The sequence below is a fragment of the Hippichthys cyanospilos genome, chromosome 2, assembly GCF_059441005.1.
Source record: "Hippichthys cyanospilos isolate Australia breed blue-spotted pipefish chromosome 2, RoL_Hcya_1.0, whole genome shotgun sequence".
Lineage (NCBI taxonomy): Eukaryota > Metazoa > Chordata > Actinopteri > Syngnathiformes > Syngnathidae > Hippichthys > Hippichthys cyanospilos.
Window position 1 is genome coordinate 31,157,106 of NC_142370.1, and position 18,360 is coordinate 31,175,465.

An 18,360-nucleotide genomic window follows, 5' to 3' on the forward strand; every position below is an offset into this window, starting at 1 on the left:
ATGAGACTTCATTTTCTTCAATGGGAAAATGAAGCCTCATGAAGCGAAGCACTTGTGATTTTTTTCATGGATGTCAAAGTCCAGTCCTTGAGGCCCGGTATCCTGCAGGTTTTGGATGTCTCACTCCCAAACACACCTGGTTTAACTGATTAGGATATTTTTCAAGCTCTTGCAGAGCTCGCCGACGAGCTCCTTTATCGAATCGGATGTTCTCGGGAGAGGAACATGGGAAAACACCGAGCTTGACATGTGCTCTAGTGTAGATAACGTTCTTGGTTTAAAATCTAAGGTCAGTGCATTAAATTACCGCTGCGTCTTAAAATCAAGAGTGCCATCTAGAGAAGCAAAACTAAAAGATAAAAAGTGATTCATGAGGCTTCATTCGCACAATTAAGTAATCGTGTATTTTTTAAAGCATTTCTTTAAAGCTGAATGTACAGTACTGTGCAGGTAAAAAAAAATCAGAGTATTCCCAAACAAATAACATGAAGACGTCCATGTGCTACATGTGAACTCCAAGCAGGATTTCATGTTCGTGCATGTGGCGTGCGATGATAAAAATGTGCTTCTTCTTACCGGAGTGCGTGAACTGCAGTCGTGGTTGAGATGCTTTCCAGGCCCCTGTTAAGGTGGCTCCCAGGTGGACCAGAAGCACCACTGTCGCCGCTCCACACATCCTCCACCTCCTCCTTCCACACAAGCACAACAACAACCACTAAGTCCCGATTGCAGGCGATTCGCAAGTGTCCCGGCTCTCTTGGTGCCAGTGAATGCGGCATCAAAGTCCTGCGTCCTTCTAATAAATGGATATACAGTAAATAAATCCAATGGGAATGTGAGTCCGAGTGGCAAAGATGCTGTTTGGAAAATAGTCCCAGCGTGCGGGGCGTGAGTCCGAATGCTGAAGAGAAATTAGCGCTCCATGTCGCAGCACCATCTGTGGGGCTTGTGTCTTGGAGTTGCGAGCGTGCGACGGAGATGCGATCGATGAGAACGGCTTTGAGGGAAGGAGACAAAAAGCTAAGTGGTCTCAACGATGCCTCCTCGCAGCTTGACAGCTCGCTTCTGCTCTGTCTCCTGTCCTTGCTCCTCTCTGCATGTGACTACTCTCTCTCTCTCTCTCTCTCTCTCTCTCTCTCTCTGCCTCCATTTCTCACTTACTCTCTGCTTTTCTCCCTCTCTCACACTTTCTCTCTCACACTCTTTCTCCCTTTTTCGCTTTCTCTCTGTTTGTCAGTCTTTCTGTCTCCCTCACAATTTCTCCCTTTTTCTCTCTGTCTTTCTCTCCTCTCTGTCTCTTTTTTCTCTCTCTTTCTCTCTGGGCTGTCTTTCTATGTCTCTCTCTCACTCTTTCTCTTACCTCTGTCTCTCTTGCACAATCTCTTTCTCTCTCTGTCTCACTTTTTAATTTTTTTTATCCCTTTTTCTCTCCTTTTTGCTGTCTGTCTCCCTTCCTTACACCCCTCCTCGCCTTGCGACTCTCTTACTCTCTCTCTCCCTATCTCTCTCAAGGACTTTCTCTGTCTCTTGCTCTCTCTCTCTCTCTCTCTCTCTCTCTCTCACACACACATGCCATCTCTTTCACTTTTTCCCCCTTGCTCTCTCCCTCTCTCACACTTTCACTGTTTCTCTTTCTTGCCCTCTCTCTCTGACTTTGTCACACTCATTTTCTCACCCTCTCTTTGTCTATTGCTGTCTTCCTTTATCTCTCAATCTCTTTCACACTTTCTCTGTCTGTTTCTTGCTCTCTCACTTCCTCCAGCTCTCCCACTTTCTCCTTCTCTTGCTCTCTTCCTCCCTTTCTATCACACTTTCTCTCACTGATTCTCTCTCGTGCACTCTTTCTGACTTTTTCTTTCTCTCCTTCTCTCTCTCTCTCTCTCACACACACACATACTCTTTTCCCCTCCCATCTCACACATTTATGGAAATACTAACAGCTGTCACTGCTCCAAGGAAAATTGTGCCAAATTGTCCCCCCAAAAAGTAATTCAAACTTTAAGTTGTCTGTCTTCAGTCATTTATTCATTTCATTCTACATAATAACATGCTAAAGAAAGGTCAATCCAAAACCCCCACATATTTGATCCTTACAACAGTCACATACTTGGGATTAAAATAAAAGTGATTATGAGCTAAACGTTCCACTTGTCGGTTGATAAAAGATCGAAAGGTCGATTAAACAATCCAAACGGAAAGCTCAAATTCTAATTCATACGCCAAGACACATTTCTATTTAAGTAGGACAAACAGATTTTTCGCGCATTCAGTTTGGAGGAAAAACCAAAGCATTGCTCATTGAGCCCAAGTTCGGCTCATTGTGTCTCATATTTTCCGCTAACCCAAATGCAATAATTAACGCCTGTATGCGTTTTTGCAGTAATTTCTAATACATCCCAGCTCATTGCGCATTTTCTCGAGTTCAAACACAGGCTAGCAGAAACAATTTATTCCATTCACTGAGATAAATAATGAATTTAGGCTGTGCACAAATTCACATGTATATTCTTTCGCCGTGGAATTCGTTTCATTTTTCTGTTTATAAATGAAGGCTTATTTGGGGAAAATATGAGCTGCAGTTAATTTCTCTCATTGAATGTTTTAAATCCTGCCACTTCTCATGAATAAGAACGACTTAATAGTGGATGAAGCCGCCTGCCCGTGTGCATCCAAATGAGGAAGATACTCTTGTTTTAAACATTACCAATAAAGCTTTTGCATGATACTTTATTGCAAATACGAATTGTTGATCATTTATAATAACCATTCTCCAAGTTATTATTGCCAAAGTTACAAAAGGCTAGAGGATGGATTTTACTTCAGGCATATAAATGAACTATGTAGAAGTGAATGGGTAACAGATTTTAACCAAAATCCATCCAGTGATATTCATACAATGTTTTTTTAACTGTTTCATGTGCTCATATTTTACCTGCAAATTGGAATAATAGCTTCATTATTTTGCCTTAAAAAATATTTAATTGTGATAAATTTACAAAAACCCACCTGATTTCTGGGATTGGTCATCTGACATTTGCGAGTTTAGCAGTGAAGCCAGTATCAGCCTACAGTAGGTGGCAGTACAGGACAAAAATGGCAGCCCCCTGTGATGGATAAAAATAGGTGACATTTTCTGCTTGATCCATTTCCCACAAATGAAATATTAATCACAATACTTTATTTAAAATAGTGAATAAAATAGTGAATACTGAATCAGTTTCAAACAGGTTGGTGTGTACAATATTCAGCACTCTTGTGTAGTACTGATTAATTATTGTGTTTATGTCACTTACCTGTCGCTGTTTATCCTCACCAGGCTCACTGGCTTGCTGGTGCCTATCCCAGCTATCTAAGGGCAGTCGGCAGATGACACCTGGAATGGTTGCAAGATAATCGCAGGTCACACAGAGACAAACAAACATTCACGCACCCAATCACAACTAAGGACAATTTAAAGTGTCCAATATTCTTGCCATGCATGTTTTTGGAACGCGGGAAGAATCCAGAGTGCCCGGAGAGAGCCCACGTGGGCATGGGGAGAACATGCAAACTCCACACAGGAAAGCTGGAGCGAGGTAAAAAAAAATGAACAAAACAAAAAAATCCACTTTATCAACATGATAGCTCAAGCACTTGTACTTTTTTTTCTGCTCTTTCCATCAATAGAAAGTGGATCCGGTTGTCATGATGGTCACATACCTTTTTGAGTGGAGGTGGAGAGATGAAACCAGATGGTTTGAGATATTATAACTGGTATCTCCTAAACCATCAGGTCATTATGACAGGATAATTTGTGACCCGACCGGCGGGCCTCTTAATTACAACAGAAAACCTCCCTGCCACTCGGACAAAAAGCCTCTGATTTTCTCGCTGACAAGTGACATCCATTAGTCAATTGCTGTGTGTGCGTTGGCTGCCGAGATCATTATGGAGTTCACATCTCACCGCTCCCATTCTGCAGGAAGCACACTGACACTAGCGCACACACCGCTTGTCGTGCACATTCCCCGTGTCGCATGGATTGAGCGTGAACGCCGCGCTTAATGAGCTCTCATTGTCACAGACTTGTTCTGTTTGTTCAGAAGCATCAGGTTTGTCTCCTGCTTGGGCTGATACCGAGCCCAAAGTGTCCACTTTGATTATGGAAGCATATTGATTAGCAATATGTCTAAATATTGTGAGATATATATATATATATATATATATATATATATATATATATATATATATATATATATATAGCTTTTGTCTATGATCTCATACTGAACTTCTATTTCATGCACTGATTTACGTTTAGCAGCCAATATTAGTAATCAATTGGCAAAACAGCCGACACTATTTGCATACTTGCATACTGCATTCAAACCATATCGTAAAAACTTCAATGACACAAAACCTTCTGAACAGCATACAATTCTAAATGCTTCTTTTTACATAGATTTGCTCGTGCCTGTAAGGAATGTTGGAAATGTGCAGAATGTGTCTGCCTTTACTTTTGAAACCATGACATGGTTTGAATTTGCATTAAAATCGATTGAAATGTTTAATTTAGAAACGTAAATTACGTTAGGGTGTCACGAGACATTAGGCCAAATAAAGCTCATGTGAATTGCTGAACGAACCACTTGGACAGATTGCTTCGAAATGAATTCAGCTCTTGAAGCTTCACTTACACTGCCCTCTTCTGGCCAAAAGCAATGACTGCAAGGGACAGCTTCTCATTTTTTTTTTCTCCAATAATATAACACATTCAACTGAATACCCTAGATCTTAACAACCTGTAAACTCTAATGACTTGTCAGAAAACGTTATTTAAAAAAATGGAAATTCAACATCTACAAAAACACTATGCTTCAAGAACTCACTAAATATCATCCAGTTAGATCACAAACCAGTCAGGAGCTTCATTCAGGTAATTATAAGCTAGATGATGGTTCATTCTTCATACATCACGTGATTTGAAGCAAGCTTCGAAGCAGCACATCTATGAAAATCCACATTGTTTTGAAGAATGTTTTGATGCATATTTTGAAGCTTAATTGTCAAACTATCATCTCAAGAATACTGCAATTTTCACAGTATTCCAAATGGGCCACTCCATGCTTACCTGCTTTAAACTAAACTGTTTCAAAGTGTGAAAGCCATTTTACAACTCCTTCTTGTTGGAAATGACCTGAGATGAATTGAAAATAACATCACAGCAGCTAGGTTCACCTTGCAAACGTCACGACTGAACCGTCATTTGTTGTTATCTGAGCTTTTAGGCACTCTTATGTGATTTTCCATCGACGGTAAGTCGCAGATGGACATTTCTATTTAATTAATTTTCAATAAAAATCAACATCATTCAGAATGTTTAGACTCGTAGGGTGCAGAGAAACGATTTAAACGCAAGCAAGAGAAAATTAGCTCAATCTCTTAATATTATGCAGGTACTTATGACAGTACTTAATTTGTCTTACCTGGGAAAGAAAATCCCACGCAATCTACCCATGAATGTTTGACTATTCATGATTGATTTTAGAGGCCCCAAGTAGCTGAAACTTTGACATGACACTGCTCCAAGATGGCGGACACCATGACGTATATTCCCGCTTAAAACGCGGCATGTATACGTGTTTTATCTACGTCGCCGATTGTATTGAATCAACGCACCGATCGATTCTGTAATGTGTAACTTTTACCGCTAGATGTCAGTGTTCTCTTGCCTAAATTTGACCACAAACGTTGTCGACCTGTAGATAATATAATTTTACTTATAAAGCGTTCGCAACAGCTACAGCTGTAACCTAGTGTTTTACAAAATTAATTTAAAACAAAAAAAACTTTAACAATAATACAATACAACACGAAAAATAAAACACATGATGATCATGCTAATCCCAAGCATTTTCGCGTCGTTTAAAAGCACGATTTAAATTTAAAATTCAAACGGAATATTTTAAGAACTATAAGGTATACATTTCAGTTTAATTTTTGTAATGTACAGGTTTAGCCACTATTGTACTGTGGTTAAGAAATGTCAGTCACCCAATTCAACAGCTGGAGATGACCAAAATTATTTTTATGTCTGTTCATGAGCTCGAACATACCCAAATTATATATTCCTATGTGCAATAATATCACTATTTATAAAATGTTCAAATTCATTTCAAAATGCTATTTATTTACTTTACATTCCTGAACAGAACATTCGACGAGGGTTATTTATAACGGGCCGAGTTCTCGATGCAGTTGTATAAGCCCCTCCCCTTAGCCGTTCCCCCGTCCTCTCATTGGACGTTTTTTGTTCAGTGGCTCCCGTTTCATTGGATATTTTGAGCAGGCGACGAAAGCATATTGGTTAAAAATAGTTGGCTTGGAGCGGAACTAAAAATAGCCTGGTATATAAAACCGGCGTTCACCAGCATGTGGAGCGACAGAACGCACATCACGGCCTAGAAAGAAGGAGGTGGGGGAATTGAAGTAAGACAAAATGAGGGCGAGGCGGTTTGAGGATGAAGAAAGAAATAAAAAAAGAACCACCACTGTAAATGCTCTTCGCCTCAAACCCCCAGTCGTGACCCGCCGCTTTGGGTGGCGTGGGCAATGAAGACCTTCCTTCCGACCTGCGGTTTCACTTTGAAGGACCCTCAATCAATTTCCATAATTACAACAGTTATACCGAATCAAGCCACGTGCAGGCTCCTGCGATATACTCTGCGGATTTTTAGTGTGTTTGACATAATAGCGTACTGTGTGATTCCAACAAGTTCACCATTGAAAGACATGTGAGCGCTCTTTATTAAAAAACTCAATTATTCAGTGGTGACCCAGTGGTGTTTTTCTATGGAAAAGGGTGGGGCACCGCAGACTTTGAGATTTTCGTGCTTATGGAAAACTTTTGAAATGGAGGGAGACCATATAGTTCACACGAGTACGTGGAATACGAGTTCTCTGGATTTACATGGCTAGGGGTCATGCCCTCTCTGTCAAGAGAGTAGCAGGCTTTAAATGTGCAGCTTAAAGTTGATACATTTACAATAATTACTTTGTACTTGTACATTTGCAAAAGTACAAGCACTTTTACTTCCTAAAGTAATTGATTACTTAAGTACATACTAGGTAACTATCAAGGTAATCAATGACTTAAGTACTTAATTCATTAAACTAATTAATTACTTGATACATTAATTAATGTAGTTTTTATTTTCATACCCAAAGGTAGACAATTTACTACATAATTGATTACTCTATTACTTAAATTATCAATCGCTTTAGTATTTTAGTCATTGAAATACTAGTATTTTTAGTACCTAAGTACCAAAGTAATCAATTATTTATGAATTCATTAAACTAAGCAATTGCTTTTGGTGCTTTAGTAGCTAAATTTAAGCAATTTATAACAAACTTATTTGAAGAAAAAAAAAACTAAGTCAAGGCTTTTTGTTAAAAGTGATGAAATGAATTAGTTGTTTTTTTTTACGTTCGTAACTTTGTCTACCATTATTACTTTTGTAAATAGCATTGAAAGCCATGTCAAAATGTATTTCTAGCATATGTCGCGGGCCTGAAAAATATGGATGATGGGCCGCAAATGGCCCTTGGGCCCCAGCTTGGACACCTCCGGCTTAAAGGAATGCACAGACATTAAACTAGAACAGGGGTCACCAACTCCGGTCCTCGAGGGCACCTATCCAGCATTTTTTCAGTGTAACCCTCCTCCACTGCACCTGATTCATAGGATGTGCTCATCAAGAAGCTCTGCAGGAGCACCAAAATGATCATGATAATTTGCATCAGGTGCAGTGGAGGAGGGTTACACTGAAAAAATGCTGGATAGGTGCCCTCGAGGACCGGAGTTGGTGACCCCTGAACTAGAAGGTATCTTCACATCTATTTTTATCTTCAGTTCGTGCAAGTGGTGTCTTCTAAAATACAGCAACGCAACCCTGTGTCGCATCCAGCCTGCAGTTAGCGAATATGGCTGTGCTACATGTCCCACCATCCCACACAGGAGCAAATTGGCTCACCTCCACACCCTACTCAAGCTCTCTCTGCAACACAGGCATCAGTCAAGAATGTGAGACTGCTTGTACTGCTGCCGCCGAGAGGGCTCGGTGTAGCATTAAGCTCTTCGGGCGGCAATTATCTCACCCTGCTTTGAATAAAGCCACCTCTGTTACTGCAATGGGAAATGGCTCATTTTCCTTAACTTAAAAAAAAAAAAAAATACTGTGGGTTTGCATGATCTAAAAGAGTATGTAGTGGTGGGACTTTTGGCTCTTTAAAAGGAACCGTTTATGCAACTGTTCACTCATAAAAAGTTGTTTCAATAACTTGGGTCTTTCATTTATTTTATGGGGGTATATTTTTGTATATATTAAAACATCCATTTTCTGGAGCCGCTAGTTCTCACAAGGGCCACAGGCCTGCTGGCGCCTATCTCAGCTGTGACTGCTTTAATTATAAAAGGGATAAAAGAGCCATTCAAAAGACTCACTCGCCACAATGTATTGCGCTTTAGCTGCTTTGCATCAAATCAATATCTGCTTTTCAGTTAGCTATACTTAGTTTTATAACGGTTTAAAAAAAAGCAGTCTTCATATTATCAATTGCTTTGTCTTGAAAATTAAATGCATTAACATAAAGTGTGCTAATACAATTATTGTCTTTTGAAATGTAATAAAAATAATCTCATCAAATACGTTTTTTTATGGAGGGTAGCCGACACCCTTGACGAATGCGTCTGTAATATTAAGCCAATCGAACACTGTAGTGATAACTGCAACCATTGGATGGCAGTGTTTCCATACTTACAAAACACATATTACCTACATGCAATTCTAAGCAAGGAATGGAATTCAATTCGATTCCACCGATGTTTACATAGACATAGCACGCAATATTCTGCCGACCTTGAAAGATGAGAGAAAATGCCACTCTAGAAAATGCTTTATGCTATAATGTTTGGCACTGAAAGGGTTAACATCTTACCTTTTTGTGGGTTTTGCTGTGGTGACAAATAGTAATGTCATAAATGTTTTTTTGTCATGTTTTTTTTTTTGAGGTACAAAATTTTTTTTGTACCTCTAGATGGCACTCTCAGTTTGGCAATAGAAATTAAATGCATTTTCCACCACTTTTATTTTTAAACCTAGAGCACCATCTGGAGGACAGAAACAAAATCACAAGTGATTCATGAGGCTTCATTTTCTACCACTTAGAGCGAACACACAGCAGCACCAACGGAAGCGTGTCAAAAGCAAGAACTGTGATCGCCTATGAATCCTACTCGATTCTGTGCTCAGATTGAAGAAATACGTTCTCTCTAGTGAGGCATCTTTAGTTACTATTCAGTCCGAGTCCAGGGAGGATGTTAACAATAACCCCGTGGCTTCATAAAACCTCTCATCCATCACTCTCTCGTGCGCATCGATTTACTTTTAAGAGCTCTGCCCATCTCCGACTCGGAACAACAAAAGGAGCTAAGGTGTTATAGAAAGTAATTTATTACACAAACCAAAGCTAGTTTACAAATAAGTTTCCAGTCCTGTGCGTGTAGTTTAGTATGAACAAACCCATAATTCATATTTACAGACATTGCATACAGCTTGGTTAACCTGTTCGGACTTCAGCATCCAAAATTGTAGATTTAAAACATTCACGGAAAGAATAAAAATGATTTCTACATTACGAGGCGTTTCGCCCTCTTTTTCTTTTTGCATTTGAAGAAAAAAAAAAAAAAACACTTTGATCCAAGTTCCAAGCAATAATCCACTTTTTCTCTTGATATCTGAAAACATTGCTTGACAGATTATTCACCAATGCTAAGGCCAGATAAAATAGGCAGCTTGCTTTTCTTTTTCTTTTTCCTTCTTTTGTTTTAAATACTGACAGACAACAAAATACATTAAAAAATTAAAAAGGAATAAAAGTAAAATCTGACAATACAAGAGAGTAGGTATCTGGAGTAAACGTGTCCCAGTATGCCAGGAAGAGGAACTAGAAGGTTCTTTTGACAGGCCACCGTCGGCATTTCTGTTTTAAATGTCACTAATAGCAAGCAATTAACCAGGTTGAAAAGGAACTTTGGAGATTGTGCCTTTGTTGTGCCATTCGGGTGGTTCCGTAAAGTTTTGTGGCTCGGCAGGTCCAAACACTTAAATAAGGCAGATTCAAATCTTAAACGTGCACACTGAAGCATCTTTTACATAAGAGAACCCACGAGGCAGCCAAGTTTGAGCTGTTACAGGAGGCGTAGCGTTCAATCCACACCGCTACGACTCATCCAACGAGTCGTTTAAATGCTCACAAGAGGGGGGCAAATTTGCAAAAGTACATTAATAGAGTCGAGCCAGTGAGGTGAGGGCTGAGTGCGCATAGCCGTTGCGAGTGTGTAATCACAGGATTAACCTCAGATAGAACTCACAAACTGACTTGAGGCTGTACATGCGCACACACGCGAGACCCTCTTATCTCAAATGGAGATGTCCGTCCGGGTAGCATATTGATTTGAGACGCCAGTATTCTGCATGTCTTGTATTCGAACTCTAGGCACCCAAAACAAATTTGACCCGAGTGAGATATTTAACAGTGTATAAAGCCTCGTCGCAGGGCAAATTCACTTGCCTGCAACTGCGCCATCGGGGGGGGGGGGGGGGGGGACTATCTGACGGGCAGCCGTTATTAAGTGCGCTCCCTGCGCTCTGACCAGTCAAATCGCACAGGGAGGAAACTAACGTGGCCATCCAAACATAACAGAGTCAGCGGAACGTTCCATGGCAAGTGATCACGGATGGGTAGAGTTTTAAACAAGGGCCAAGGCTCTCTTTATGACCTTCAGTGTTGGAGGGGGGGGGAGCTGTATCAGGCTTTGGATGTTAAGTTTCCACCGAATGAAAAGTCCCACGCTTTCGAAAGATCGCTATTTTCCCACATTCAATCCCTCTTCATTGAAGCTTCTCAAACAAAAGTCCCGGAATAAATTCAGTCCGACAAACAGCCACGGTATGGCGGCAGTGCGACCGCAGTCTTATCCAGCCCTCCCCTCCCTTCCTCCCTCCTAAACGCCATCTTCTAATTCAGCCGTCCCTCCCGCACCTTGGCCACAGGTACAACAGGCCAGGTGCAAGCAGTCCTAAAACAGCTGCGCCGTTACAGCAGAACACATTTGGTTCTCCTCTTTCCGCGACGAGCCTGCAGCGCCGCCCTTGTGGCCATCTCAAACACCTCCCGCACGCCGTCCTTGGTCTTTGCAGAGCATTCCATGTAGCCGAAAGCCGCGATGCGGTTGGCCATTTCCCTGCCATCGTCGGGTTTGAGAGGCTCCTGTCGGACGAAAAGAGCAATTGATACTTATTAAATTGTGATGCGTCATCTCCAATTTCAAAAGGTTTCTCATAAGAGTAAAGTTGCAGTCATTTGTTCCAGTCAAATCTACGCTCATTATTTTAAGTATGAAACATATAAGGAATGTTTGAAATCACATGTATCTACTGTAAGCAGGCATACAAGTGGAATAAACAAAAAGTAACGCTCATGACTCAAAAGGAGTACTAAACATTACAGTTGGATTGCACTTCATCACTTGTTTAGCGTAAAATGAAATTGTGCAATGTTCAGTAGTAATGGGAAAATCAAGCCTTGTGCGCTTTTTTTTTCAGCCCTCAGGTGGCCCTCAGATGGTGCGTTTAGTTTATAAATAAAGGCTAGTGCAGGGGAAATTAGTGCATTTGGCATGTTTTAATACCATCCATTATTGATGGGCACATGGAGCCCAATGAACCACTTATTATTTTTTTTGTTCTTCTCGATAGCACTTTTTGCTTTAAAGATGCAGTACAAATTTAAGACATTCCCATTGCATTTTTTTTTTTTTTTTAAATCAAGAACACCATGGAGGCTTAATTTTCCAATTACTAGTGAAAATGCATTATATTTCCAGTGCATCTGTAAACCAAGAGGGCTTCCATCTTGGAGAAAAAACAAAAATGTGGTTCTTCAGGCTCCATTTGCCCATCACTAATATATCTTATTAAAACATGCTAAATGTCCATAACACACTGGGTCACAATTGACAAGCATACGAGAGCTAACCCGTTGGAAATTTTACTCTGTCTTCCTTCCCGTCAAATGACAAAAACAGATGGACTCAAATGTGAGCCAATCACACAATATCCCAAATAAATCCTTTGTTCACAAACAGCTACTTTTTGCTAGCTCTGGGTGAGTCCTATCAAGGCAACAGGAACTGGAGCCAACAACTAGTACAACATAAAAACAGAAAGCTTGAACAACCAACACGAGAACACTTCTGCTCAGACATACATCCATCCGTTGGACTTGACCACGATGACACTTGCACACTTTTCTTCTTCAAGTAAGTCAATTTGAACCTTTAAGCCGGCTCTTTATTTTTTGTACTTGCCAGAAACAGCAAAAAGAAAAGGGAAAACAGACCCACACGCGGATCATTCTTTAATGCTGGCTGAAATGAGGGTTTAGTGAGACTCTCGCATCAAAACCGTCCATACAACTCCATATTTCACATGGTTTAGTTTCCTATGTGTCAAACAAGATAAAGTACCTGCTTCATTTTAGCCAGCTCCCGACGCGTGTGCTCATCATTGCGCAGGTCTTTCTTGTTTCCCACCAGGATGATGGGAACGTTGGGACAGAAGTGTTTTACCTCCGGTGTCCACTTCTCTGGAATGTTTTCTGCGTGAAAACCAAAACAAAATCATTTGTCTGCAAGGTGCGTGTTTGAAGACACGTTTCACAAATACTTCAAAGCAAGTTTTTCTGATATCAGATAAGCCAGACAAAGGGGAAACTGCATTCATGTTTGTTTTGCATGAACCCAAGCAACCGGTGAAACATTCGTTTTAGGCTGTTTGCAAACACTGCAGCCAACTCACAATACCAAAATATTTTGTACGAAAGTTTTTCCCGCGAGTCATGGAATACAAAAACAAACGTGTCTGGAAGAACAGCGAAACTTCTACAGTTTTAGGTGACTATAAACATCTTTCAGAAAAATACTCTTTAAGAAGGGCAGCATTTGTACCTTGGTTTTATCACCAGCATACTGGGTAATTGACATTTCCACTCGTTTAATCTTGTTTATGCATGACGCTTAAATTATCCGGCACTCTCATCTCCTGATTTTCATACCCAACCTATTTCCATAACACCAGGATAGAGCTGCTCATAATCCTAATAGGAGAAAGTGCAGTACGTGTAATTTTGCAGCTTGACTGCCTGCTGATGCTTGTGCAGCACCTATTTGTTCTAGCAGCTACTCAATGGAGGGTATTAATGACCGTTTCGAAATAAAATTAACTCAGTAACCCCGGAAACTAGTTCTGTTGCTCATCTGGAGAAGAGCATTAGAAAATTGATTGCTGTGCATGCTTCACACTCACCCAAGCTGTCAGGGCTGTCAATGGAAAAGCACATGAGAATGACGTCAGTGTCTGGATATGACAGCGGTCTCAGCCTATCATAGTCTTCTTGACCAGCCGTGTCCCAAAGGGCCAACTCCACCTGAAAAACACACACGTACGTACATTAAAAGTTGTCACGTTGCTTTGATATTGATTTCTCCCCAGATACTACAATTATTTAACAGTTGATGTGGGTGGGACTGAATGACTATGACACTAGGAATAGCATTGACTGCAGTAAGTCAACAATTTACATGTATTTTGCATTCATTGAATCAATAATGTATTTTATAGTAGTAAAATTTTATGGTGTACAAGTAAACATTTGTTGTCTGTTCAAGTGACATAAAATGGAGTGTGCCGATGCCAGAGTCTACTGAAACACAACCCACCATTCAAGACACTGTTCCCACATTATGTAAGACCATTATTAGTAGTTTACAACACGTATTAAATTAATTGACGACTGTTTTGGCGGGGTGCTGCTGTTGTGATGAGAAACCAAAATCTTAATAACATCGTGTCACGTGTCAACGACAGAGTCAATGAAAGCGTGGCAGGTACTTGTTTCTTTAAGGAAACGGAGATGCACAAATGTGTTTTCAGTAACTTACCTGTTTGCAATCCACTTCTATGTCAGCCACGTAATTCTCAAACACAGTGGGGACGTACACCTCTGGGAACTGGTCCTTGCTGAAGACAATGAGAAGACAGGTCTTCCCGCAAGCTCCATCCCCGACGATCACAAGCTTCTTACGGATGGCTGCCATCCCTACAGTAAGGGAGTGGGGGTGGGGTAGTAGCAATGAATTTAAATTCTACTTAAAGCTCTACTGGTACGTCACATGTAATCATCAAATGTGAGACAATTTCCCAGAGTATGCTGTGATATATTTGCAGCAAAACCAGAGAAGGAAGTAAGTTAAAAATACAATAATTCAGAATTCAGAAGGAGTTCCAGTAACTGCGGCAGTAAGGTTGCCCAATAAGAGTAAAGGGAAGTTATTGGGAAACAAACATGTACACAAAGGGTAAAATGAGGATCTTTCAGGCAAATGTGTGGTTTTCATTATCAATGAAAGAATGCCACCAATAGGCACAGGCAATTGTGTAAATAATCAAGTTAACCAAACTGCTCGACACAGCCTTCATGATGATGATGTGCAGCCATTACTAAGATATTTATGATTTAAATGAATGCCTATGTGACAGTGGCCATCAAAATTTTACCCCAGAAAAAGCAGAAAATTTCGGTACCGTCTAATAGATTCATTGCAATATTCGCTTTTTTGTGCTTTTTATGGTCATACATAGAGAAAATATGTGGCAAAATTATAAGGTCGAAAGCTCGCTTTGATCCCCCCCCCCCCCCCCAACATTTTTTTTAACTACTTAGCTTCGGTAAACTCCTGTTTGAGGAATAACGCAAATTTTAGACTTCATTTCACACTTCAAAACAGTGCATTTCAAAGAAAATTGTATGGGGAGAAAAAAGAACCGACACTGCTTCACAGTGTTATCTGTCATTTCTTAATGTTTTCTTTTCTTAATCCCCCTTCATACTCATTTAATACAGCTTGGCATCGTGTCAAAATAAATTGACAAAGTCAAACTAAATGGATTTGCACTTATGTAGCGCTCTTCTACCTCAGGTACGCAAGGCACTTTGCACTACTCCTTTGCCTACTGATGATGCAGCATCAGAGCAACTCGGTGTTCCATGTCTTGTGTACTTAGATGGTTGTGATGGTCGGGGAATTGAACCCAAAGACTCTGATTGGACCTGACCACGCTACTACTAAGCAATGCCACCCCAATATAAAACATTTAGAATAGTGGTCATGCATTGTTATTTCCAGTTTGTGTATCGTTTAATGGTTATACTATATCCACATTATTATTACCCTTAAAAAAAAAAAAAATAATATATATATATATATATATATATATATATATATATATATATATATATATATATATAAATATATATATATATAATTGTCTATCAGACAGTAAAACCCCGTGAGCATCACGGTGGATGAATCTAAGTAGGACAACGCTGTCAAAAATATTAGAGCATTCCCTCGATGGCTTGAACGAGAAGAAAGGACACAAAAAATGGGGCAGTGGCAGCCTGGAGGCATGTGCCTGGTCAACGTTTGACCAGACATTGGGTACAAAGTGTTGGGCCCACCCCCTTCAACAAATGCCACATTGGTGCTGAAAGATGGCTCATTACAGACACTAAAGGCTCCTTCAACACTAATAAAAAGCCCACAAGTATTGATCCAAGGCACACCACAAAGCACGCTGAAGGCAACTATCAATGTGGGTAACCACTTATTGCGTGGCTTTCTGTTCAAACAAAACAAGAACTGGAAGAGGAAAACATCAGCAGATAAAGGGAAACAGAATAAAGAAAGGCGACACAACAGGAAAATCCCCATTAACATCACATGGAAGATTGTTGTGTCTGAAGTCATGTCACTTCCTTCTACTGAAATGACTTCATTCTTATCAACAAATTCTGGGCAACATACTGTAGGAAATCTAAACTAAGCCACAAAGACCTCACAGACACGTAAAAAAAGGGTCACATTGCAGGTGGTTGACGAAGACGCGTCAAATTCAAATGCAAAATTAATAAGAGTTTGGAACATTTAACTGCCATCTAAACTGATGATGACCCAAAAAAATGACTGGCGTGCTACTTAGTGTAAGTCAGCGGCAACATGTTTTTTTTGGTCTTGTTTTTTTCAAGCATTATATGGTTTTGGGTAAATAAGAGCACAGCAATATACCTGGTACACAAGAAAAGAAAAGATATACAGCTTCACTCCAAACTAATGCTTATTGTTATTAGCAATGAGCAGTGTGAAAAAAACAACCCGACAGTAGCGGACATTGACCCAAGCCTTTGCAGGTTCTGGCAGAAAGTCAAACTGGTGTCAATACTTAATGAGTTCTGTTGGCAGAGTATTATTATTCCTGATGTTACACATTTTACATCACGGGGACTCCGGTAAAACAAACAGCCGATATTCAAATGATGTTTTTAGTCAAACTATTTTTTAAATCAACGTGCTTACTTGGCTGACGTGTGAAGCCTGGCTGGCTGGACCACGTGATTGCTTCAGGAATGAGGTTTGATGGTTTTAGCGGGCATCTCAAATATAAAACGGCCGCAAAACACATTGGCGATTGCCTGTCAGCTCACATTTTGTGGATTTCAGGCGGGTGGATTTTTGGAAACTTTGATGCAATTGGTTACTTTTTTCCTGTTTTAGACCAACTAACAGTTGATGAAGTCGATATAGTTTTATTTTCTTTTGTTAAAGTTAAAAAGAATGGAGTCCAGGTACGCTTAAAGAACCTTTATAAATAAGAATCTTAAGAGTTAGCACGGTGAGTGGGGGGTTGTGTGAAAGGTTTTCTCTTTTCTGGGGGGACTTTGTAAAAAAAAAAAAAAAAAAAAAATGTCTTCCAATCATTGAGAAAGAAAAAATCTAAACTATAGAGCTGAAGTTTTACCCTGATGGTGACAACACGTCAAAGTTCAACAAGGCATGCCCGCTTAGTGGAAGAAAATGAACCAAAAATGATCAAAATACTGAACAAGGGTTAAAAATGCAGTGGAGATTGAATACGTTTTCATTGCACTAGTCTTATTTTGAAGACCAAGAGCACCATCTACAGATTTGAAAAAAAAAAAAAAAGTGTTTCATGAGGCTTCTTTTCCCCCCATCCTTTCCCAAAACCACCTGAGCACAGAGAGACAATTGTGTGTCTTTCCAACGAGAGCTTCCCATCAAAAGCAGTGTTTTTAAAGCAGTCTGTCATTGGGTGGGTCTCCAGAAAGATGGCGTCATCACAGAGGCAACAGATGGCTAGTGTGTCCGCAGTGGAAGAACGTGTAGGTGGCCTCAATTCAAATTCAACACCCGGCTAAGAAACACATAAAAACCCCACGTTTGACGTATGAACCGAAGGCAAACCAAGGGGAAGATAGGCTACTCCAATACGAAAGCGTTACATTAAAAAAAAGACACGTCAGCAAGTCGTTTTAAAATATTTTAGAGTTATGCATGCTATAATGTATCGCAGCAAATAAAAAAATGAAATAAGAGTTTTTTTTTGTGGTTTCAGGTTGATTACGAAGAGGTCTAGTGAAAAGTCAACGTGCCGCCGGCTCAGCCGAGGCAAGTCGAGAAGACAACCTCTTTGTTTGACTAAAGCCGTTTCGACAATCTAGGCCAACTGTCAACGTTTCGTTTTTAACGAGAAAATAAACAGGAGAGCGTTTGTTTATTTTATTTTACTTTTTTTTTCGTGAAGCTGCTCCGGCTTTGACGGTTACAACCGGCGAGGAGCTTACGTGTAAATTAGAACAAGCGATTTCAACTGTGTGGAAAGTGCGGAAGCGGCATTTAGTGATGGAGGTCGTCGGGGAGGGAAAACGCTTACGAAGCTAGCGTCGGCTAACCGAGTAAGTACCACTTTAACAATACTTCGTTCTGCTTCGAAACAAAAGAATACGTGATAAACGTCGCTCCGTTTTTGAGCGAAAGTACAGAAAATACAATTTTACCTGCGGAACGTTGAGAATAGGCAGATGGCTCGACGGAGAAGTGACACCGTTACAGCCACAGCACACACGAGCCGCGTCGGCGTACACTAGGCTGAGATGCTTCGCGGGATCGCGCCCGCAAGGGTGTGAGGGGGAGGGGCGTCGGGTACGAGCACGGGAGCCACACCTGCGCGAGCACATCAACGATGATGGTGAAGACGCGCGCACACGTTTAAGAAACATCACTGCGGGAAAGTGAACGTCTCTTTGACCGACAATATATTCAATAATAACAAGGATAATAATATCAATATTATGGATGTAACCGGCACATGTGCTTAACCGAAAAACAAAACCACACGATCA

At 40.4% G+C, this 18,360-nt stretch overlaps 2 protein-coding genes across 3 annotated transcripts in view; both read right to left on the bottom strand.

Moving 5' to 3' along the window:
• Positions 1–1,102, bottom strand: part of sema3h (sema domain, immunoglobulin domain (Ig), short basic domain, secreted, (semaphorin) 3H) — a 57,791-nt gene extending 56,689 nt beyond the window's left edge. For both annotated transcript variants that reach the window (XM_088407877.1, XM_088407876.1), the window contains exon 1: positions 577–1,102. In XM_088407877.1, the coding sequence (XP_088264003.1) occupies positions 577–676 (100 nt within the window). In that variant the 5' untranslated portion in view covers positions 677–1,102. The remainder of the gene's footprint in view (positions 1–576) is intronic.
• An 8,371-nt stretch (positions 1,103–9,473) lies between these two features.
• On the bottom strand, positions 9,474–18,158 carry rhoab (ras homolog gene family, member Ab). The gene is made up of 5 exons (XM_088409157.1): positions 18,016–18,158; positions 14,042–14,199; positions 13,407–13,527; positions 12,569–12,699; positions 9,474–11,310 (listed from the first exon to the last, which is right to left on the bottom strand). Exons 2-5 carry the CDS (start codon positions 14,195–14,197, stop codon positions 11,137–11,139), a joined length of 582 nt encoding a protein of 193 aa, XP_088265283.1. The 5' UTR covers positions 14,198–14,199; positions 18,016–18,158; the 3' UTR covers positions 9,474–11,136.
• Positions 18,159–18,360: the final 202 nt, after the last annotated feature.

Coding starts and splice junctions, on each gene's coding strand:
- rhoab (XM_088409157.1), bottom strand. CDS start 14,197: ATGGCAGCCATCCGTAAGAAGCTTGTGATCGTCGGGGATGGAGCTTGC. Junction 12,700..13,406: donor TGACAGCCCTGACAGCTTGG/GTGAGTGTGAAG, acceptor GTTTTCACGCAG/AAAACATTCCAGAGAAGTGG. Junction 11,311..12,568: donor AGCTGGCTAAAATGAAGCAG/GTACTTTATCTT, acceptor TTCGTCCGACAG/GAGCCTCTCAAACCCGACGA.